This window comes from Bufo bufo, chromosome 1, assembly GCF_905171765.1.
Source record: "Bufo bufo chromosome 1, aBufBuf1.1, whole genome shotgun sequence".
Lineage (NCBI taxonomy): Eukaryota > Metazoa > Chordata > Amphibia > Anura > Bufonidae > Bufo > Bufo bufo.
Window position 1 is genome coordinate 796239611 of NC_053389.1, and position 17180 is coordinate 796256790.

Below are 17180 nucleotides of genomic sequence, written 5' to 3' on the forward strand. Positions count from 1 at the left end.
TAGATGAAGTCTCCCGCTCCTCTGCACAGAGCGCAGCGATATTGCAAAGTTCTTTGCTGTGACCTTCCAGGACCTTACGTGGCGTCCCACGTGGTTCACTGCTTGGTCATGTGCTGCTGACGTCTTTTGAGCGGGGATTCAAATCACCTGTATTCAATGGTAATGAATTCGGACGTGATCGCTGCTCCAAATATTAGATGGTACACGTCAGAATTTATGATGTGGAGCGCTCCTATTTCGATAATCCCTCACTGTTATAACCAAACGCGTTTCGGGGTAAGGGGACCCCTTCTTCAGTGGTTTGAACAGTGGAGGTGTAATGTCCTCTTTTATATAGTATCCATGATTAACAAATGTGAGTTGGAACATGGGTTGAACCATGGGTTGGACCAGTGAGGGATATCTTAAAAACCAGGGAATCAATTCCAAGAGTTGGGACATGTTCTTTTTTTAATCTGATCTATATATCATGAACACTGGTTTTAAAATCCTTATACTCATGAATTTGTTATTCAGATTTAGATTTCATGCGGTATACTTTGCTTTAAATTGATATATAGAACATAAAACACATAAAACCCGAAAAAACGCATGTGCGGTTTCTGTGCGGTTTCAATGCGTTTTTTTGGAATTAAACTAAAATGGATCAGAATAATACAACTGGATACATTGGTGAAGTTAAAATAATAAATTAATGCATTGTACACACTTAACAGATTAGAATCGGGATAAAACTCATTATAACAATATATATACACTGTTGTCATCAATATTTTGAAAGAATGTTGAACAGAGTGTCAGTGGCTTTCGGTTTCAATGGCTTTCGGTTTCAATATGGATATAGATGAAGAGGGGCGCTGAGCTGACAGGAAAGAGAGATCTGGGTGCTGGAAAAACAGCCTGACACAGATGTCTCTGTCCCACCAGGCCAACGCCCCATTTATAAGAAGCCGAACAGTTCCATGTCAGTATTCAAACCTTTTGGTAATAGGGTTTTAAATTCGAATATCCTCTTAGATTCCATCCTGGACATCTGGAGGATATGATTACCCCCTCTCCATGTATATTTGACTTTTTCTAACGCCATATATTTGAGGCTTGATGGGTCATTATCATGATGATCTTTGTAATGTTTAGATAATGAATGTAATTCATACCCTTTCTTAATATTTGCGACGTGTTCTGACACTCTCTTTTTCAAAGTTCGCTTGGTTCTGCCAATATATTGTTTGCGGCACGGACATTCGATCAAATAGATGACGCTAGTTGAGTCACATGGCAATCCTTCTTTGATATCCATTGAGAACGAATTCTGCGTCAACTGTGCTTTTAAAGTTTTTTTAGGAAATTTAGTGATTTTGCAGTTGGAACAGCGTCCACATCTATAAAAACCACTAAAGGATAACCAGTTTTGTTTCTCTTGTGTGGTGAGATCCTTCTTTTTCACTGATGGAGCAACTTTGAGACCTAAATTAGGGACCCTAGTGTATGTAATTTGGGGTATAGTGTTGAGTAGGGGTCCAACTATCTTGTCCCCAAGCAGGTGATGCCAATATTTCTTGATTATTCTTTCCATGCCTTTATATTGTGCATGGAATGGTAGGATCATTCTCAGTATATCTTCTGTTGTTTCTCTCTGCTTGGGGACAAATAAGTCTTCCCTCCTCATTGTTCTAACTTCCTCTAATGATCCCTCCAAAAGGTGAGTGGGATATTGTTTTTCTATAAACTGCTGTTTTAATGTCTCTGCTTTCATCTCAAATTGTGATTCTTGAGTGCAATTACGTTTTATCCTTCTAAATTGACTTTTTGGCACATTAGTCAGCCATCTAGGTAAGTGGCAACTTGTGTACAGTATGCAACTATTTTTAGTTACTGCTTTTTGATATGTACTGCACACAAGTTTATTATCCCCTACTGTAATATTGAGATCTAAAAATTGTATGTTTGTATCACTAGTAGTGGAGGTAAATTTGAGATTCCAATTATTTTTATTTATTTCTTCCAAGAAGGACAAGAGTGCTATTGCTGTATCCTGCCATATAAATATTACATCATCTATGTATCTTCGCCATAGTACCAGACCCGCCCCCAATATCGGTCTAATGGTAGTGGCTTCCAACTGAGCCATAAATAAATTAGCATAACTAGGGGCGAATCTGGTACCCATGGCGGTTCCTTTGCTTTGTGCATAGAACTCCTCATTAAATGAGAAGTAATTGTGTGTCAATATGTATTCAACTCCCTCTATTGTGTATAGAATCTGTTCTTCCTTCATAATATTGTGGGTGGTAAGTTGTTGATACAGTGCCCTCAGACCCAATTTGTGGTCAATTATTGTGTAGAGTGAGTTCACATCTAGGGTACCTAAAATCCACCCTTTCTTGAAGTCTATCTCCTCCAATGTTTTGATAATATCCTTGGTGTCTTTATATAAGACGGTATATTTTTGACACTAGGTTGTAATAATCTGTCTATATACCCCGATAAGTTGGAGGAGATGGAGTTGATCCCTGATATTATGGGTTTACCTGGTTTATTTTTTGGATCCTTATGGATCTTAGGGATACAATATAGTATTGGTAATCTTTTTTCGGTATTTGTAATGTATTTAGCCTCTTGTTCCAGTAGGATCCCAGATTCAGTACCCTTTTTGCAATATTGCACTAATAGTTTAAAATACTCCTCCGTGGGGTCTCGTTTAAGTTTTGTATATGTGGTTTCATCATGTAGCTGTCTTAAACATTCCATCTTAGTTATGCTAACTACCATCTTAGTTATGATAATTTATTTATGGCTCAGTGGGAAGCCACTACCATTAGACCGATATTGGGGGCGGGTCTGGTACTATGGCGAAGATACATAGATGATGTAATATTTATATGGCAGGATACAGCAATAGCACTCTCGTCCTTCTTGGAAGAAATAAATAAAAATAATTGGAATCTCAAATTTACCTCCACTACTAGTGATACAAACATACAATTAATAAACTTGTGTGCAGTACATATCAAAAAGCAGTAACTAAAAATAGTTGCATACTGTACACAAGTTGCCACTTACCTAGATGGCTGACTAATGTGCCAAAAAGTCAATTTAGAAGGATAAAATGTAATTGCACTCAAGAATCACAATTTGAGATGGAAGCAGAGACACTAAAACAGCAGTTTATAGAAAAACAATATCCCACTCACCTTTTGGAGGGATCATTAGAGGAAGTTAGAACAATGAGGAGGGAAGACTTATTTGTCCCCAAGCAGAGAGAAACAACAGAAGATATACTGAGAATGATCCTACCATTCCATGCACAATATAAAGGCATGGAAAGAATAATCAAGAAATATTGGCATCACCTGCTTGGGGACAAGATAGTTGGACCCCTACTCAACACTATACCCCAAATTACATACACTAGGGTCCCTAATTTAGGTCTCAAAGTTGCTCCATCAGTGAAAAAGAAGGATCTCACCACACAAGAGAAACAAAACTGGTTATCCTTTAGTGGTTTTTACAGATGTGGACGCTGTTCCAACTGCAAAATCACTAAATTTCCTAAAAAAAACTTTAAAAGCACAGTCGACGCAGAATTCGTTCTCAATGGATATCAAAGAAGGATTGACATGTGACTCGACTAGCGTCATCTATTTGATCGAATGTCCGTGCCGCAAACAATATATTGGCAGAACCAAGAGAACTTTGAAAAAGAGAGTGTCAGAAAAACGATGCAAATATTAAGAAAGGGTATGAATTACATTCATTATCTAAACATTACAAAGATCATCATGATAATGACCCATCAAGCCTCAAATATATGGAGTTAGAAAAAGTCAAATATACATGGAGAGGGTGTAATCATATCCTCCAGATGTCCAGGATGGAATCTAAGAGGATATTCGAATTTAATACCCTGTTACCGAAAGGTTTGAATGCTGACATGGAACTGTTCAGCTTCTTATAGATGGGGCGTTGGCCTGGTGGGACAGAGACATCTGTGTCAGGCTGTTTTTCCAGCACCCAGATCTCTCTTTCCTGTCAGCTCAGCGCCCCTCTTCATCTATATCCATATTGAAACCGAAAGCCATTGAAACCGAAAGCCACTGACACTCTGTTCAACATTCTTTCAAAATATTGATGACAACAGTGTATATATATTGTTATAATGAGTTTTATCCCGATTCTAATCTGTTAAGTGTGTACAATGCATTTATTTATTATTTTAACTTCACCAATGTATCCAGTTGTATTATTCTGATCCATTTTAGTTTAATTCCGAATAAACTCATTGAAACCACACAGAAACCGCACATGCGTTTTTTCGGGTTTTATGTGTTTTATGTTCTATATATCAATTTAAAGCAAAGTATACCGCATGAAATCTAAATCTGAATAACAAATTCATGAGTATAAGGATTTTAAAACCAGTGTTTATGATATATAGATCAGATTAAAAAAAGAACATGTCCCAACTCTTGGAATTGATTCCCTGGTTTTTAAGATATCCCTCACTGGTCCAACCCATGGTTCAACCCATGTTCCAACTCACATTTGTTAATCATGGATACTATATAAAAGAGGACATTACACCTCCACTGTTCAAACCACTGAAGAAGGGGTCCCCTTACCCCGAAACGCGTTTGGTTATAACAGTGAGGGATTATCGAAATAGGAGCGCTCCACATCATAAATTCTGACGTGTACCATCTAATATTTGGAACAGCGATCACGTCCGAATTCATTACCATTGAATACAGGTGATTTGAATCCCCGCTCAAAAGACGTCAGCAGCACATGACCAAGCAGTGAACCACATGGGACGCCACGTAAGGTCCTGGAAGGTCACAGCAAAGAACTTTGCAATATCGCTGCGCTCTGTGCAGAGGAGCGGGAGACTTCATCTACTCGGAGGACCGAATAAATAGTATGCCTAGCAAAAGATCAAGTGGATACTGGACAAAGACGTGGTAATGTACAATTAACCAACCAACTCACCTCTTTTGCTATATATGTTATACGGATGAATTAATGACTATTCGCAGCTCCGGTTGATAACAATTTTTGTTTTTTCAAAATGCAGCATAATCTAGATAATGTTTTTTCTGGTGTTTTTTCATAGGCATTTGTAGGCAACATCTGGAAAAATGCATGCACAAAATAATACTAAATAAAAACTCCACCAAAAAGCCAATTGAAACCACCGTAAAAACACATTTGACAGAAAAATGCTCCAAGGTCCCAGGAAAAGAGTTTGAATGTAGGAGGCCTTAAGCTACAATTTCTTTGTGGTAGTACTTTGTCGTTTTTAAAATAGATAGAAGAGAATGGGAGAATCAGTTTCTTTTGTACTTTTCATTCTTTGTGGAATCAGTCCTGGCTTGGTTTATAAAACTACATTGAAAACTTCTAGATAAATTCCTACATCAATCTTCTTGTGCGATTCCAGCTTTAGGGGCTATTCACACATTCAACTTCAGGACATATTAGACATCTATATTACTTATGTGCGTCATGGCCTGGACGTAGATTTAAGGGATCCAAACTCATAGCATCATAGGGATCTGTGATATTGTGAGTTCAGATCAGTTAAACCCACAATCGGGCTGTGACACAAACGACTAATGCAGAATGCATAAAAAAGACTTTAGGGAGGTTGGAAGTGCCTTCACAATTAGTCGCAAAGATGTACAATTTTGTTCATCACCATGTCAGAGAAGATCAGTATCAATTTTCTTGCAATTTAATTTCCTTTTTTATCTCCAGCCAGAAGGAAGACGTCTGACACAGACAGTGAAATCAGTTGTTTTGGAGCCAGGACTAAACGGTTTGTAATTGTATTACCATATACTTGGGATAAGAATTTTTTGGGGGGATGGAGATAAATTAAAATGATTGTGTCATGTACTGCTTAACAGTTATTGTTTTGTCCAGATAACTTTTAATTTCTTCTTATTGCTGATTCTTATACAGGAGGAGTACAAGAAGAGCTGATCTCTGTAGTAAATCCCCCAAATATTGTTCCCAATACACAAGTTGACACCATTATTACCATCCAAGGTGAGCACTGATTAGCTAATCCTACTACTACAGTATATAGGGCACATCTACTTTGTGTACAGAATGAAGAACCTGAAATAGGCACTCTTCCTTCCCTGATCTCATGACTTATATCTCTGCATTACCCAGGAAACCCAATAAGTGAAATGGTAGAGGAATCCATTGATGGTGTCCATCTGGACCACCTGATCAAGGCTCCAGGTGGATCTGGCGAGGGAAACATGCTCACTATCACAACTTCCCTGATAGCCACACATTACTTGGATTTCAGCAACCAATGGAATAGACTAGGACTCCTGCGCAGGGAACAGGCCATTCAGTACATCAAAAATGGTAAGATATTCTCCTGTCAATTTTGATTCCAAAAGTTAGAGTGCAGGACTTAATCCGTTATCAGGTGGAAAATAAAAATGACCAATCCAAAAAATTTTATGGAAAAAAGTTAACCTCACCCAGGAGGTACAATTGGTTGATTTAATGATTTCACATGACCTTTTGCGCAACCATGCCCCAGTCCTCAGGTTCATTGGTTATTATTCTTTTTCACCAGGGAAACGTTAGGGATGGAAGACCTGGGGATAACAAAGATTTTTTTTAACTTTAGTTTATCCTTTGATATATTGTTTGGTTGTACTACTCAAAACTGAATGAAAAATCATCTTTTAGGAGATGTGTATGGACATTATAGGGTGTATTAGGGAGATATAAGGGGTAGGTTCCAGCGCAGGGTACACCCACCATTGGGGTGTTTCCCTCTATTTATTTTGGGGTAGAGAGGTTTTCTGTATGGCTAGAATAACCCCCCCCCCCCCCCCAGGTCTGAACCAATCTTGATATATACAGTGGATATAAAAAGTCTACACACCCCTGTTAAAATGTCAGGTTTCTGTGATGTAAAAAAATGAGACAAAGATAAATCATTTCAGAACTTTTTCCACCTTTAATGTGACCTATAAACTGTACAACTCAATTGAAAAACAAACTGTAATCTTTTAGGTGGAGGGAAGAAAACAAAATAATAATAATAATAATGTGGTTGCATAAGTGTGCACACCCTATAACTGGGGATGTAGCTGTGTTCAGAATTAAGCAATCACATTCAAAGTCATGTTAAATAGGAGTCAGCATACACCGGCCATCATTTAAAGTGCCTCTGATTAACCCCAAATAAAGTTCAGCTGCTCTAGTTGGTCTTTCCTGAAATGTTCTTAGTCGCATCCCACAGCAAAAGCCATGGTCCACAGAGAGCTTCCAAAGCATCAGAGGGATCTCATTGTTAAAAGGTATCAGTCAGGAGAGGGGTACAAAAGAATTTCCAAGGCATTAGATATACCATGGAACACAGTGAAGACAGTCATCATCAAGTGGAGAAAATATGGCACAACAGTGACATTACCAAGAACTGGACGTGCTTCCAAAATTGATGAAAAAACGAGAAGAAAACTGGTCTGGGAGGCTACCAAGAGGCCTACAGCAACATTAAAGGAGCTGCAGGAATATCTGGCAAGTACTGGCTGTGTGGTACATGTGACAACAATCTCCTGTATTCTTCATATGTCTGGGCTATGGGGTAGAGTGGCAGGACGAAAGCCTTTTCTTACAAAGAAAAACATTAGCCAGGCTACATTTTGCAAAAACACATCTGAAGTCTCCCAAAAGCATGTGCGAAAAGGTGTTATAGTCTGATGAAACCAAGGTTGAACTTTTTGGCCATAATTCCAAAAGATATGTTTGGCACAAAAACAACACTGCACATCACCAAACGAACACCATACCCACAGTGAAGCATGGTGGTGGCAGCATCATGCTTTGGGGCTGTTTTTCTTCAGCTGGAACTGGGGCCTTAGTTAAGCTAGAGGGAATAATGAACAGTTCCAAATACCAGTCAATATTGGCACAAAACCTTCAGGCTTCTGCTAGAAAGCTGAATATGAAGAGCTTCATCTTTCAGCATGACAACAACCCAAAGCATACATCCAAATCAACAAAGGAATGGCTTCACCAGAAGAAGATTAAAGTTTTGTAATGGCCCAGCCAGAGCCCAGACCTGAATCCGATTTAAAATCTGTGGGGTGATCTGAAGAGGGCTGTGCACAGGAGATGCCCTCGCAATCTGACAGATTTGGACTGTTTTTGCAAAGAAGAGTGGGCAAATCTTGCCAAGTCAAAATGTGCCATGCTGATAAACTCATACCCAAAAAGGTGCTTTAACAAAGTATTATTTTAAGGGTGTGCACACTTATGCAACCATATTATTCTATTTTTATATTTTTTCTTCCCTCTACCTAAAAGATTTCAGATTGCTTTTCAATTGAGTTGTACAGTTTATAGGTCACATAAAAGGTGGAAAAAGTTCTGAAATTATTTATCTTTGTCTCATTTTTTTACATCACAGAAACCTAATATTTTAACAGGGGTGTGTAGACTTTTTATATCCACTGTATGTTCTAAAGCCCTTTTTGTCGTGTAACAGTGGCAAAATAAAAAGTAAAATATATTTGCCGTTCAGCGGTGCAGTTATATGTCCTAAAGCACTTTTTGTTCTGTAAGAGTGTCAAAATAAAAATATATTTGCCATTCAGCGGTATAGTTATATGTTTTAAAGCATTTTGTGGTGTGTATTAGTGGCAAAAGAAAAATATATTTGCCGTTCGGCGGTGCAGTTATATGTAGGGTTGAGCGAACCCGAACTGTAAATTTCGGGTTCGTACCGATCTTTACGATTTTTGTGACCCCAGACCCGAACCTGAACTTTTCTGTAAAAGTTCGGGTTCGAGTTCGGTGTTCGCTTTTTTAAAGGCTGCAGCATTTAACTTGTGTGACCTTAGAAGCCATCACAGCCATGCCTACTAATGGCATGGCTCTGATTGGCCAGTGCAGCATGTGACCCAGCCTCTATATAAGCTGGAGTCACGTAGCGCTGCACATCACTCTGCTCTTACTAGTGTAGGGATAGGATGCTGCTGCTGTGAGGGAGAGAATAGGAAAGAATCTGATATCAGAACTTGTTGTTAACTCTGCGATCTACAGCGATTTTTTTTTTTTGTGGGTGCAATGCAACATTTTTGTACCCTGCCTTGAGCCCAGTGACAAAGAAAAATAAGTTTTATCTGTCTGTTAGTTAGGTGGGCGTCGGCGGCCATTTTGTGCAAGTTCAGTGCACCAGCACTGCATATGTGCCAGGAACAATAATTTAATCCTGTTCTTTTAGTTCAGTGGGCAACATTTAACAATTTTTTAAGTGCACCTGCATGGCATATGTGCCAGGGGGAGGGAAAATAATATAGGTAATCCGTCTGTTTCGGGGGACCCAGGGGGTTCAGGGACCCAGGGGGTGACATATTTAATTTTTTTTCTGTAAAGTACCCCTGTGCTGCATATGTGAGTGTCATCAATTTAGTAAATCTGGGGGGACAAATACATATTTTTTTTTGCTAAAAAGTACATTTGCGCCCTGCACTGCAAATCTGATAGTGAAATATAATCAGTGAATACAACTTAGACATTGTGGGTTAAAAAAACAATATCTGACAGCCAGGCAAATAAATACAGTAAATCCATCTGTAGGATTGTGGGGTGACATTTCCACGGTTATCAGGCCAGTCATTCACAAGTGGCTCGGAGGGTGGGTTCCTGCACCAACATAGGCCAGGTACACAATAGTCCAGCCAGGGCACATGTGCATCATTTTTAGGGTCCATTCACACGTCTGCAATTTCGTTCGGCATTTTGCGGAACGGAATTGCAGACCCATTCATTCCTATGGGGCAGCACGATGTGCTGCCCGGACACGGAATTACGGACCCGCACTTCCGGGTCCGCAATTCCGTTCCTGAAAAAAATAGAACATGTCCTATTCTTGTCCGCAATTGCGGACAAGAATAGGCATATTCTATAGTGCCGGCAATGTGCGGTCCGCAAAATGCGGAACGCACATTGCCACTGTCCGTGTTTTGTGGATCCGCGTCTCTGTGGATCCGCAAAACACGTTGCGGACGTGTGAATGGAGCCTAACACCCAGGACACAGAAAGATAATTTATCTGTCTCGTAATTCTGTGGCTGACTTTCCTACAGCAATGTTTTGGTGGGCGCAATGCAACATGTAAAATAAATATTAATTAACGGTTTAATAGGGTCAAAATAGGTGACAGATTGCCTTTAATCCATCTGTTAGTTAGGTAGGCGACAAACCAATCTTTATGTGAAGTACACCTGCACATGTGCTAGGGACAATAATATAGTTAATCCGTCTGTGAGTTCAGGGGTTGACATATTTGCATTGTTGGCTGTTTTATACCCTTGCTCTACATAGCAGACAGGGAAGTTCCATTGGTGGGTGACATTAATCCATTTTTGCCATTGAAAAACCCCTGCTCTGCATAGGTGACAGGGACCGAAATTTTAAAAAATCGTCTGTTCCATTCGTGGGTGACATTAACCCATTTTTGCAGTTTAAAAACCCCTGCTCCGCATAGGTGTCAGGGATAAAAAATTCTAAAAAATCGTCTGTTCCATTGGTGGGTGACATTAACCCATTTTTGCCATTTAAAAACCCCTGTTCTGCTTAGGTGACGGGGACCAAAATTTCTAAAAATCGTCTGTTCCATAGGTGGGTGACGGTAACCCATTTTTGCCGTTTAAAAACCCCTGCTCCGCATAGGTGACAGGGATTTAAATTTCTAAAATTTGCCTGTTCCATTGGTGGGTAACATTAACCCTTTTTTGCCGTTGAAAAACCCCTGCTCTGCAATGCTGACGGGGAACAAAATTTAGTAAAAACATCTGTTACTTTGGTGGGTGACCGCAAAAAAGGAGAAGAGCGTCAAATAAGGGATGTGGCCCTGGTCGTGGTGCTGCTGGTGATGGTGAAGCTCCTGTTGCAGGGAGAGGACGTGGTCGATCTGTGCCAGCTACACGCACAAGTGAAACACCTTCCTCAGGTGCGTGTAGGCGACAGAACCTTCAGCGTTATTTAGTAGGCCTGAATGCCGCTCTACAAATAGTGAGGCCAGAACAAGTACAGGCGCTGGTAGATTGGGTGGCTGACAGTGCCTCCAGTTCCTTCACATTGTCTCCCACCCAGTCCCCTGCTGAAAGATCAGAGTTGGCACCTGCAGCCCATGGCCATCAGTCTTTCACCTCACCCACTTGCAAATCAGCCAAGCAGTCTGATCCCCAAGTCATGCAGCAGTCTCTTCTGTTTTTTGACGATTCTGCTAGCAGGGTTTACCAGGGCCATCCACATAGCCTTGCCCTAGAAGTGGAAGAGATTGAGTGCACCGATGGCCAACCACTTATCTTTCAGGATGAGTACATAGGAGGACCAACAAGGGCCGACAAGGAGGGCAGAGGTGAAGACTGGGTGGAAGATGATGTGGAGCACGATGAGGTCCTCGACCCCACATGAAATCAAGGTCATGCAAGTGACCTGTGTAGTTCGGAGGAAGAGGCGGTGGTCGCACAGAGCCACCAGCACAGCAAAAGAGGGAGCAGGGTGCAAAAGCGGAGAGGCCGTCCCCTAGACAGTATGCCTGCTACTGCCCACCGCACCAAGGGACCGAGCACACCAAAGCCAGCTCCAAGGAGTTCCCTGGCGTGGCAGTTCTTCAGACAATGTGCTGACGACAAGACACGAGTGGTTTGCACGCTGTGCAATCAGAGCCTGAAGCGAGGCATAAACGTTCTAAACTTGAGCACAACCTGCATGTCCAGGCATCTAAGTGCAAAGTACGAGCTGCAGTGGAGTGTGTCACGAACGTATCTGTACGCAGACGGATACCGCACGTGACAAGGGGTGGTTAACTTCCGGTTAACCCTTTATAGATACAATTCGGTATACTGCCACCACGTGTTTTAACAGCACACGAACCGACTACCGGTCACTCATCCTCACTCAGAGCAAGGAATGAACCAGCTCCTGCTTGCTGACCGATAGCAATTGTTCAGCAAAGCAACAATCAAAATGACCTTTCTCACACAAAATGGTAGCGTTTCTCTCTTCAGAGACAGGATTCGTTAATTCCTTTGCTTAGACTTGGCAAATAAGATTTTTCAATCTTTTAATAAAAGGTGAAAGGAAAAACAGGGCATATATACATTTACAGAAAAATTACTATTCTAGATAATAATAATTCAATGTAATAGTAATTCACAACAGTTAAAATAAAAGGGATAATGGATGAAAAGTATACTTAAGTTCCTCTGTTTCAGTCCTTGAAGCCGTTGGGCAATCTGATTGGTATAATATCAGTGGACTCTGAGCACTGACATTCAGAATGCGATACAAATCCAGGTGTTAAGGCAAGGCAGGGTTGCCATACAATGCCCTGACAGCATCTTATAACCGTTCTAAAACAGGAGGTGCCAGCAGTTCTGCCCACCAATGGTACGAACGTGTGGGCAGGATCGAGATGGTGTCAGCAAGGTTTATGACCCAGCTAAGGTCAGCCCAGAATGTCCTTATTCTGGCTGAGCCCACAGTTCTGTGGAACCACTAAATACAGCTATGACATTCATGTATTACTGACCCTTATAATTTTACGAGTCTAACAAGACCAAACTTGACTCTGCTGGGGCTTGTGGTTCTCCTGGACGGCTTAAACATACTGTTTGATATCTCCGTGATCGCACTAGTCCACGAAGGTTGAATCCGGCCTTAGCCAGTGCAGAATATGCCTACGACCAGAGATATGAAAAATGACTATGTTTGAGTCCCTCAAAGGTTCAATAGGTCGTTTTCCCATCTCTCTTTTTCCCCTGCTGGGACTGTAGTCAGAATGTCTAGCTAATGTTTTCCCAGGATCCAGTATTTTACAGTGAGCCTCAGCAGGAGTGCTTTTGAAGCTCCCATTCTTATCTTTATGACGGGGAAGTGTCATTTTCAGATACTAGGACACAGCTCCAAGCAAGGGAATATTTATCTTTTAAAGCAGAATAAAGGGGGCCTCTAGGCCTGTGAGTGTGTGTGTATTTAAAAAGGGGACTCTACTTGTGGTACCCTTGTCACAGAGTAGACACCTCAAAAACCAAGAAAGGTCTCTGGCTCCTCCTGCTTCCTCTTCTGCTGCAGTTTGGGCCTCTTCATCCCCCTCTGGAGTGACAGTGGCACCTGCTACCCCGCAAACAGAGGATGTGGCAGCAACGCCACCACCTCGGTCACCAATTATTTCCACAATGTCCCATTGAAGCGTTCAGCTGTCTATCTCCCAAACACTGGAGCGAAAGAGAAAGTACCCCTCTACCCACCCGCGATCCCTGGCCCTGAATGCCAGCATTTCAAAATTCCTGGCCTTTGAAATGCTGTCATTCGTCTCGTGGACACGGACAGTTTTAAGAATCTGATGGCAGTGGCTGTCCCACAGTACGTTGTGCCCAGGTGCCACTACTTTTCCAGGTGAGCCATCCTTTACCTGCACAAACAAGTGGGGGACAAAATCAGGTGTGCACTGCACAATGCCATCTGTGGCAAGGTCCACCTAGCTAGAGATACGTGGACCAGTAAGCACGGTCAGGGACAATATATCTCCATAACAGCACATTGGGTAAATGCAGTGGCGGCTGGGCCTGAGGCGGATAGCAGTTTGGCGCGTGTCCTTCCACCACCGAGGATTGCAGGGCTATTCTCTTTGCCTCCTGTTGCTTCCTCCTCCTACTCTGCTTCCTTATCCTCTACCGGCACCTCATCCGGTCAGTGTAACACCTTCACCACTAACTTCAGCACAGACAGGAGTAAATGACAGCAGGCAGTATTGAAACTTATCTGTTTGGGGGACAAACCCCACACCGCACAGGAGCTGTGGACGGGCATGGAACAACAGACCGATGAGTGGTTTGTGCCAGTGAGCCTCAAGCCCGGCCTGGTGGTGTGCGATAATGGGCGAAATCTCATAGCAGCTCTGGGTCTAGCCGGTTTGATGCACATCCCTTGCCTGGCGTATGTGCTGAATTTAATTAAATAACTTGTCCCACATTTTCGCCTAATCACATTTCGGCCATTGACCTCCCTTGGATATGGTATCCCTTTTTTAGGCTCCCTCTCTGGCATGGAACCCTGATTCCCTGTTACCCGTGATCACCATGGTAGGCGCATAAAAGAACATCGAAAGTTGATAGGGAAGATATCCAATTGGATCAAGGCCGTCACGGGGACGTGAAATCAGGCAGAAGTTATCTAGAGTCAACAAAGTTGCAGTAGGGCCTTTCCTGTATAACGTTTCCTAATCCAAAATACCGCAGTGACATTCCCTGTAATTTTTTTATTAATCATTCCAATAACAGGGCATCTTAAGAGTCCTGTATTGTTATTTATCATCACTACCTTCCCGAGTCTGGAGTGGGTAATTGCCGCGCGTCCCCTTCTTTACTTGGATGCTTCTGCTTCAATAACTTGTCCCCCTTTTTCGCTTGATCACATTTCAGCCATTGACCTCCCTTGGATGTGGTATCCCGTTCTCATGCTCCTTCTCCGGCATGGAACCCTGATTCCCCATTACCCATGATCACCATTGTAGGTGCATTAAAGAACATCGAAAGTTGATAGGGAAGATATCCAATTGGATCGTGGACGTCACGGGGACGTGCAACATGGTGGAGCAGTATGTGTGCACACGCCTACAAGTACTGACTGATGGGTCTGCCCCCTTCAACTTCTGTGTCTCTAAATTGGGCACATGGCCTGAGCTTGCCCTTTATGCCTTGGAGGTGTATTGTCTAAATGCTTGTTTAGCATGGCAGGAGGGGGTTATCACAGACAAGTGCAGCCGCCTGTCCACAGCCAATGTGAATAAGCTCACGTTTATTAAAATTAACCAGGCAGGGATCACACAGGACTTGTCCGTAACTTGTGCAGAATAGACATGTATACCGGCCTCACCCAGCCATTGTTGTACTCCAGCGCACTTTTTCTTTGTTTTATTTTTTATATTTCCCAATGTTTTGGGGTCTACCCAAATTTGAACTAAATAAAAATAATAATAAAAAAAAGCAAAAAAAAAAATGACCTCCCCCTCCTCCACCGCCGCTTCCACCTACACCGCCACTTCCACCGCCTCCTCAATCTCCTACTGCATATGGACCTCCTCCTCATAGATCAAGATTATTATTTTTATTTTTATGTATTTTATGTTATTTTAAGTCATTTCCCTATCCACATTTGTTTGCAGAGCACTTGCCATGCTCTTAAGCACATTTTGCATCCTTTTGCAGCCCTCTAGCCCTTTCCATTACTTTTTTAGAGCCATTTTAGTGCTCCAAAGTTCGGGTCCCCATTTACTTCAATGGGGTTCGGGGTCAAGTTCGGGTCAAGGCCGAACCCATCGAACTTCCATGTGTCCGCTCAACTCTACTAATGAATCTTTTGATGCATGTGTCTTTACAGAGGAAGAGGTTCTAAGTCAGCTATCTAAAATTAATACAAATAAGTCACATGGGCGTGATGGGATACACCCAAAGCTATTAAAAGAGCTTAGTGGTGTACTAGCAAAACCATTAACAGATTTATTTAACCAATTACTGGTAACAGGAGTTGTCCCAAAAGATTGGAAATTAGCAAATGTTGTGCCCATTCACAAGAAAGGTAGTAGGGAGGAATCTGGCAACTATAGGCCAGTAAGCCTGACATCAATAGTGGGGAAATTAATGGAAACCATATTTAAGGAGAGGATTGTGGAACATCTAAAATCCCATGGATTGAAAGATGAAAAACAGCATGGGTTTACTTCAGGGAGATCATGTCAAACTAATCTTATTGATTTTTTTGATTGGGTGATTATCTAGACTTTAGTAAGGCTTTGATACTGTCCCACATAGAAGGCTTATCAATAAATTGCAGTCTTTGTGCTTGGACTCCCATATTGTTGAATGGATTAGGCAGTGGCTGAGGGACAGACAACAGAGGGTTGTAGTCAATGGAGTATATTCAGACCATGGTCTTGTTACCAGTGGGGTACCTTAGGGATCTGTTCTGGGACCCATATTGTTTAATATCTTTATCAGCAAAATTGCAGAAGGCCTCGATGGTAAGGTGTGTATTTTTGCTGATGACACAAAGATATGTAACATGGTTGATGTTCCTGGAGGGATACACCAAATGGAAAAGGATTTAGGAAAACTAGAGGAATGGTCAAAAATCTGGCAACTAAAATTTTATGTTGATAAGTGCAAGATAATGCACCTCGGGGCGTAAAAACCCAAGAGCAGAATATAAAATCAGTGATACAGTCCTAATCTCAGTATCTGAGGAAAGGGATTTAGGGGTCATTATTTCAGAAGACTTAAAGGTAGGCAGACAATGTCATAGAGCAGCAGGAAATGCTAGCAGAATGCTTGGGTGTATAGGGAGAGGCATTACCAGTAGAAAGAGGGAGGTGCTCATGCCGCTTTACAGAGCACTAGTGAGACCTCATTTGGAATATTGTGCGCAGTACTGAAGACCATATCTTCAGAAGGATATCGATACTTTGGAGAGAGTTCAGAGAAGAGCTACTAAACTGGTACAAGAGTCAAAAAAGCGGCAGCAGGCTCTCACCTACAGGTCCAGTCTCAGTAGCCAAGAGTCTGGTCAACACAATCCTCACCATGACAGCACACTGGGTGAAGGTTGTGGAGGCCGGGAGCAAGTCCGCTGCTGGCACCAGACTTGCCCTCCAATAGATCCTCGTTAACGGAAAGTGTACTCATTCCAATAACAGGGCCTCTTGTTATTTATCGTCACTACCTCCCCGAGTCGGGAGTGGGTAATTAACGCGCGCCTGCTGCCTTCCTTGGACGCTTGAGCTTTTATAACTTGACCCACCCTCTCTGGATGGTTCACAATTAGGAAAAAAAAAAGGGGCAAGGCAACAACAGCCAATCAGATTTCAGCCGTTTCTCAGGCTTCCTTTCTGGCATCAAACCCTGATTCCCCATTACCCATGATTACCATGGTAGGCGCAGAAAAGAACATCGAAAGTTGATAGGGCAGACATTCAAATGGATCGTCACCATCACGGGGACATGCAATCGCCCAGAGGTTATCTAGAGTCACCAATGTGGCAGCAGGCCCTCGCCCCTAATGTTTTAGATGATCAGATCAGCAGGCCCTTGCTCCAAATTTTTTAGGGTCACCAGCAGACCATCAATCATAATTTTA

At 42.0% G+C, this 17180-nt stretch overlaps 1 protein-coding gene across 5 annotated transcripts in view; it reads left to right on the forward strand.

The window, feature by feature from the left end:
- Positions 1–17180, forward strand: part of LOC120986497 (A.superbus venom factor 1-like) — a 694107-nt gene that overhangs the window by 533249 nt on the left and 143678 nt on the right. For all 5 annotated transcript variants that reach the window (XM_040415118.1, XM_040415120.1, XM_040415117.1 and 2 more), the window contains 3 exons: positions 5758–5818; positions 5965–6051; positions 6181–6384. In XM_040415118.1, coding sequence (XP_040271052.1) covers positions 5758–5818; positions 5965–6051; positions 6181–6384 — 352 coding nt within the window. The remainder of the gene's footprint in view (positions 1–5757; positions 5819–5964; positions 6052–6180; positions 6385–17180) is intronic.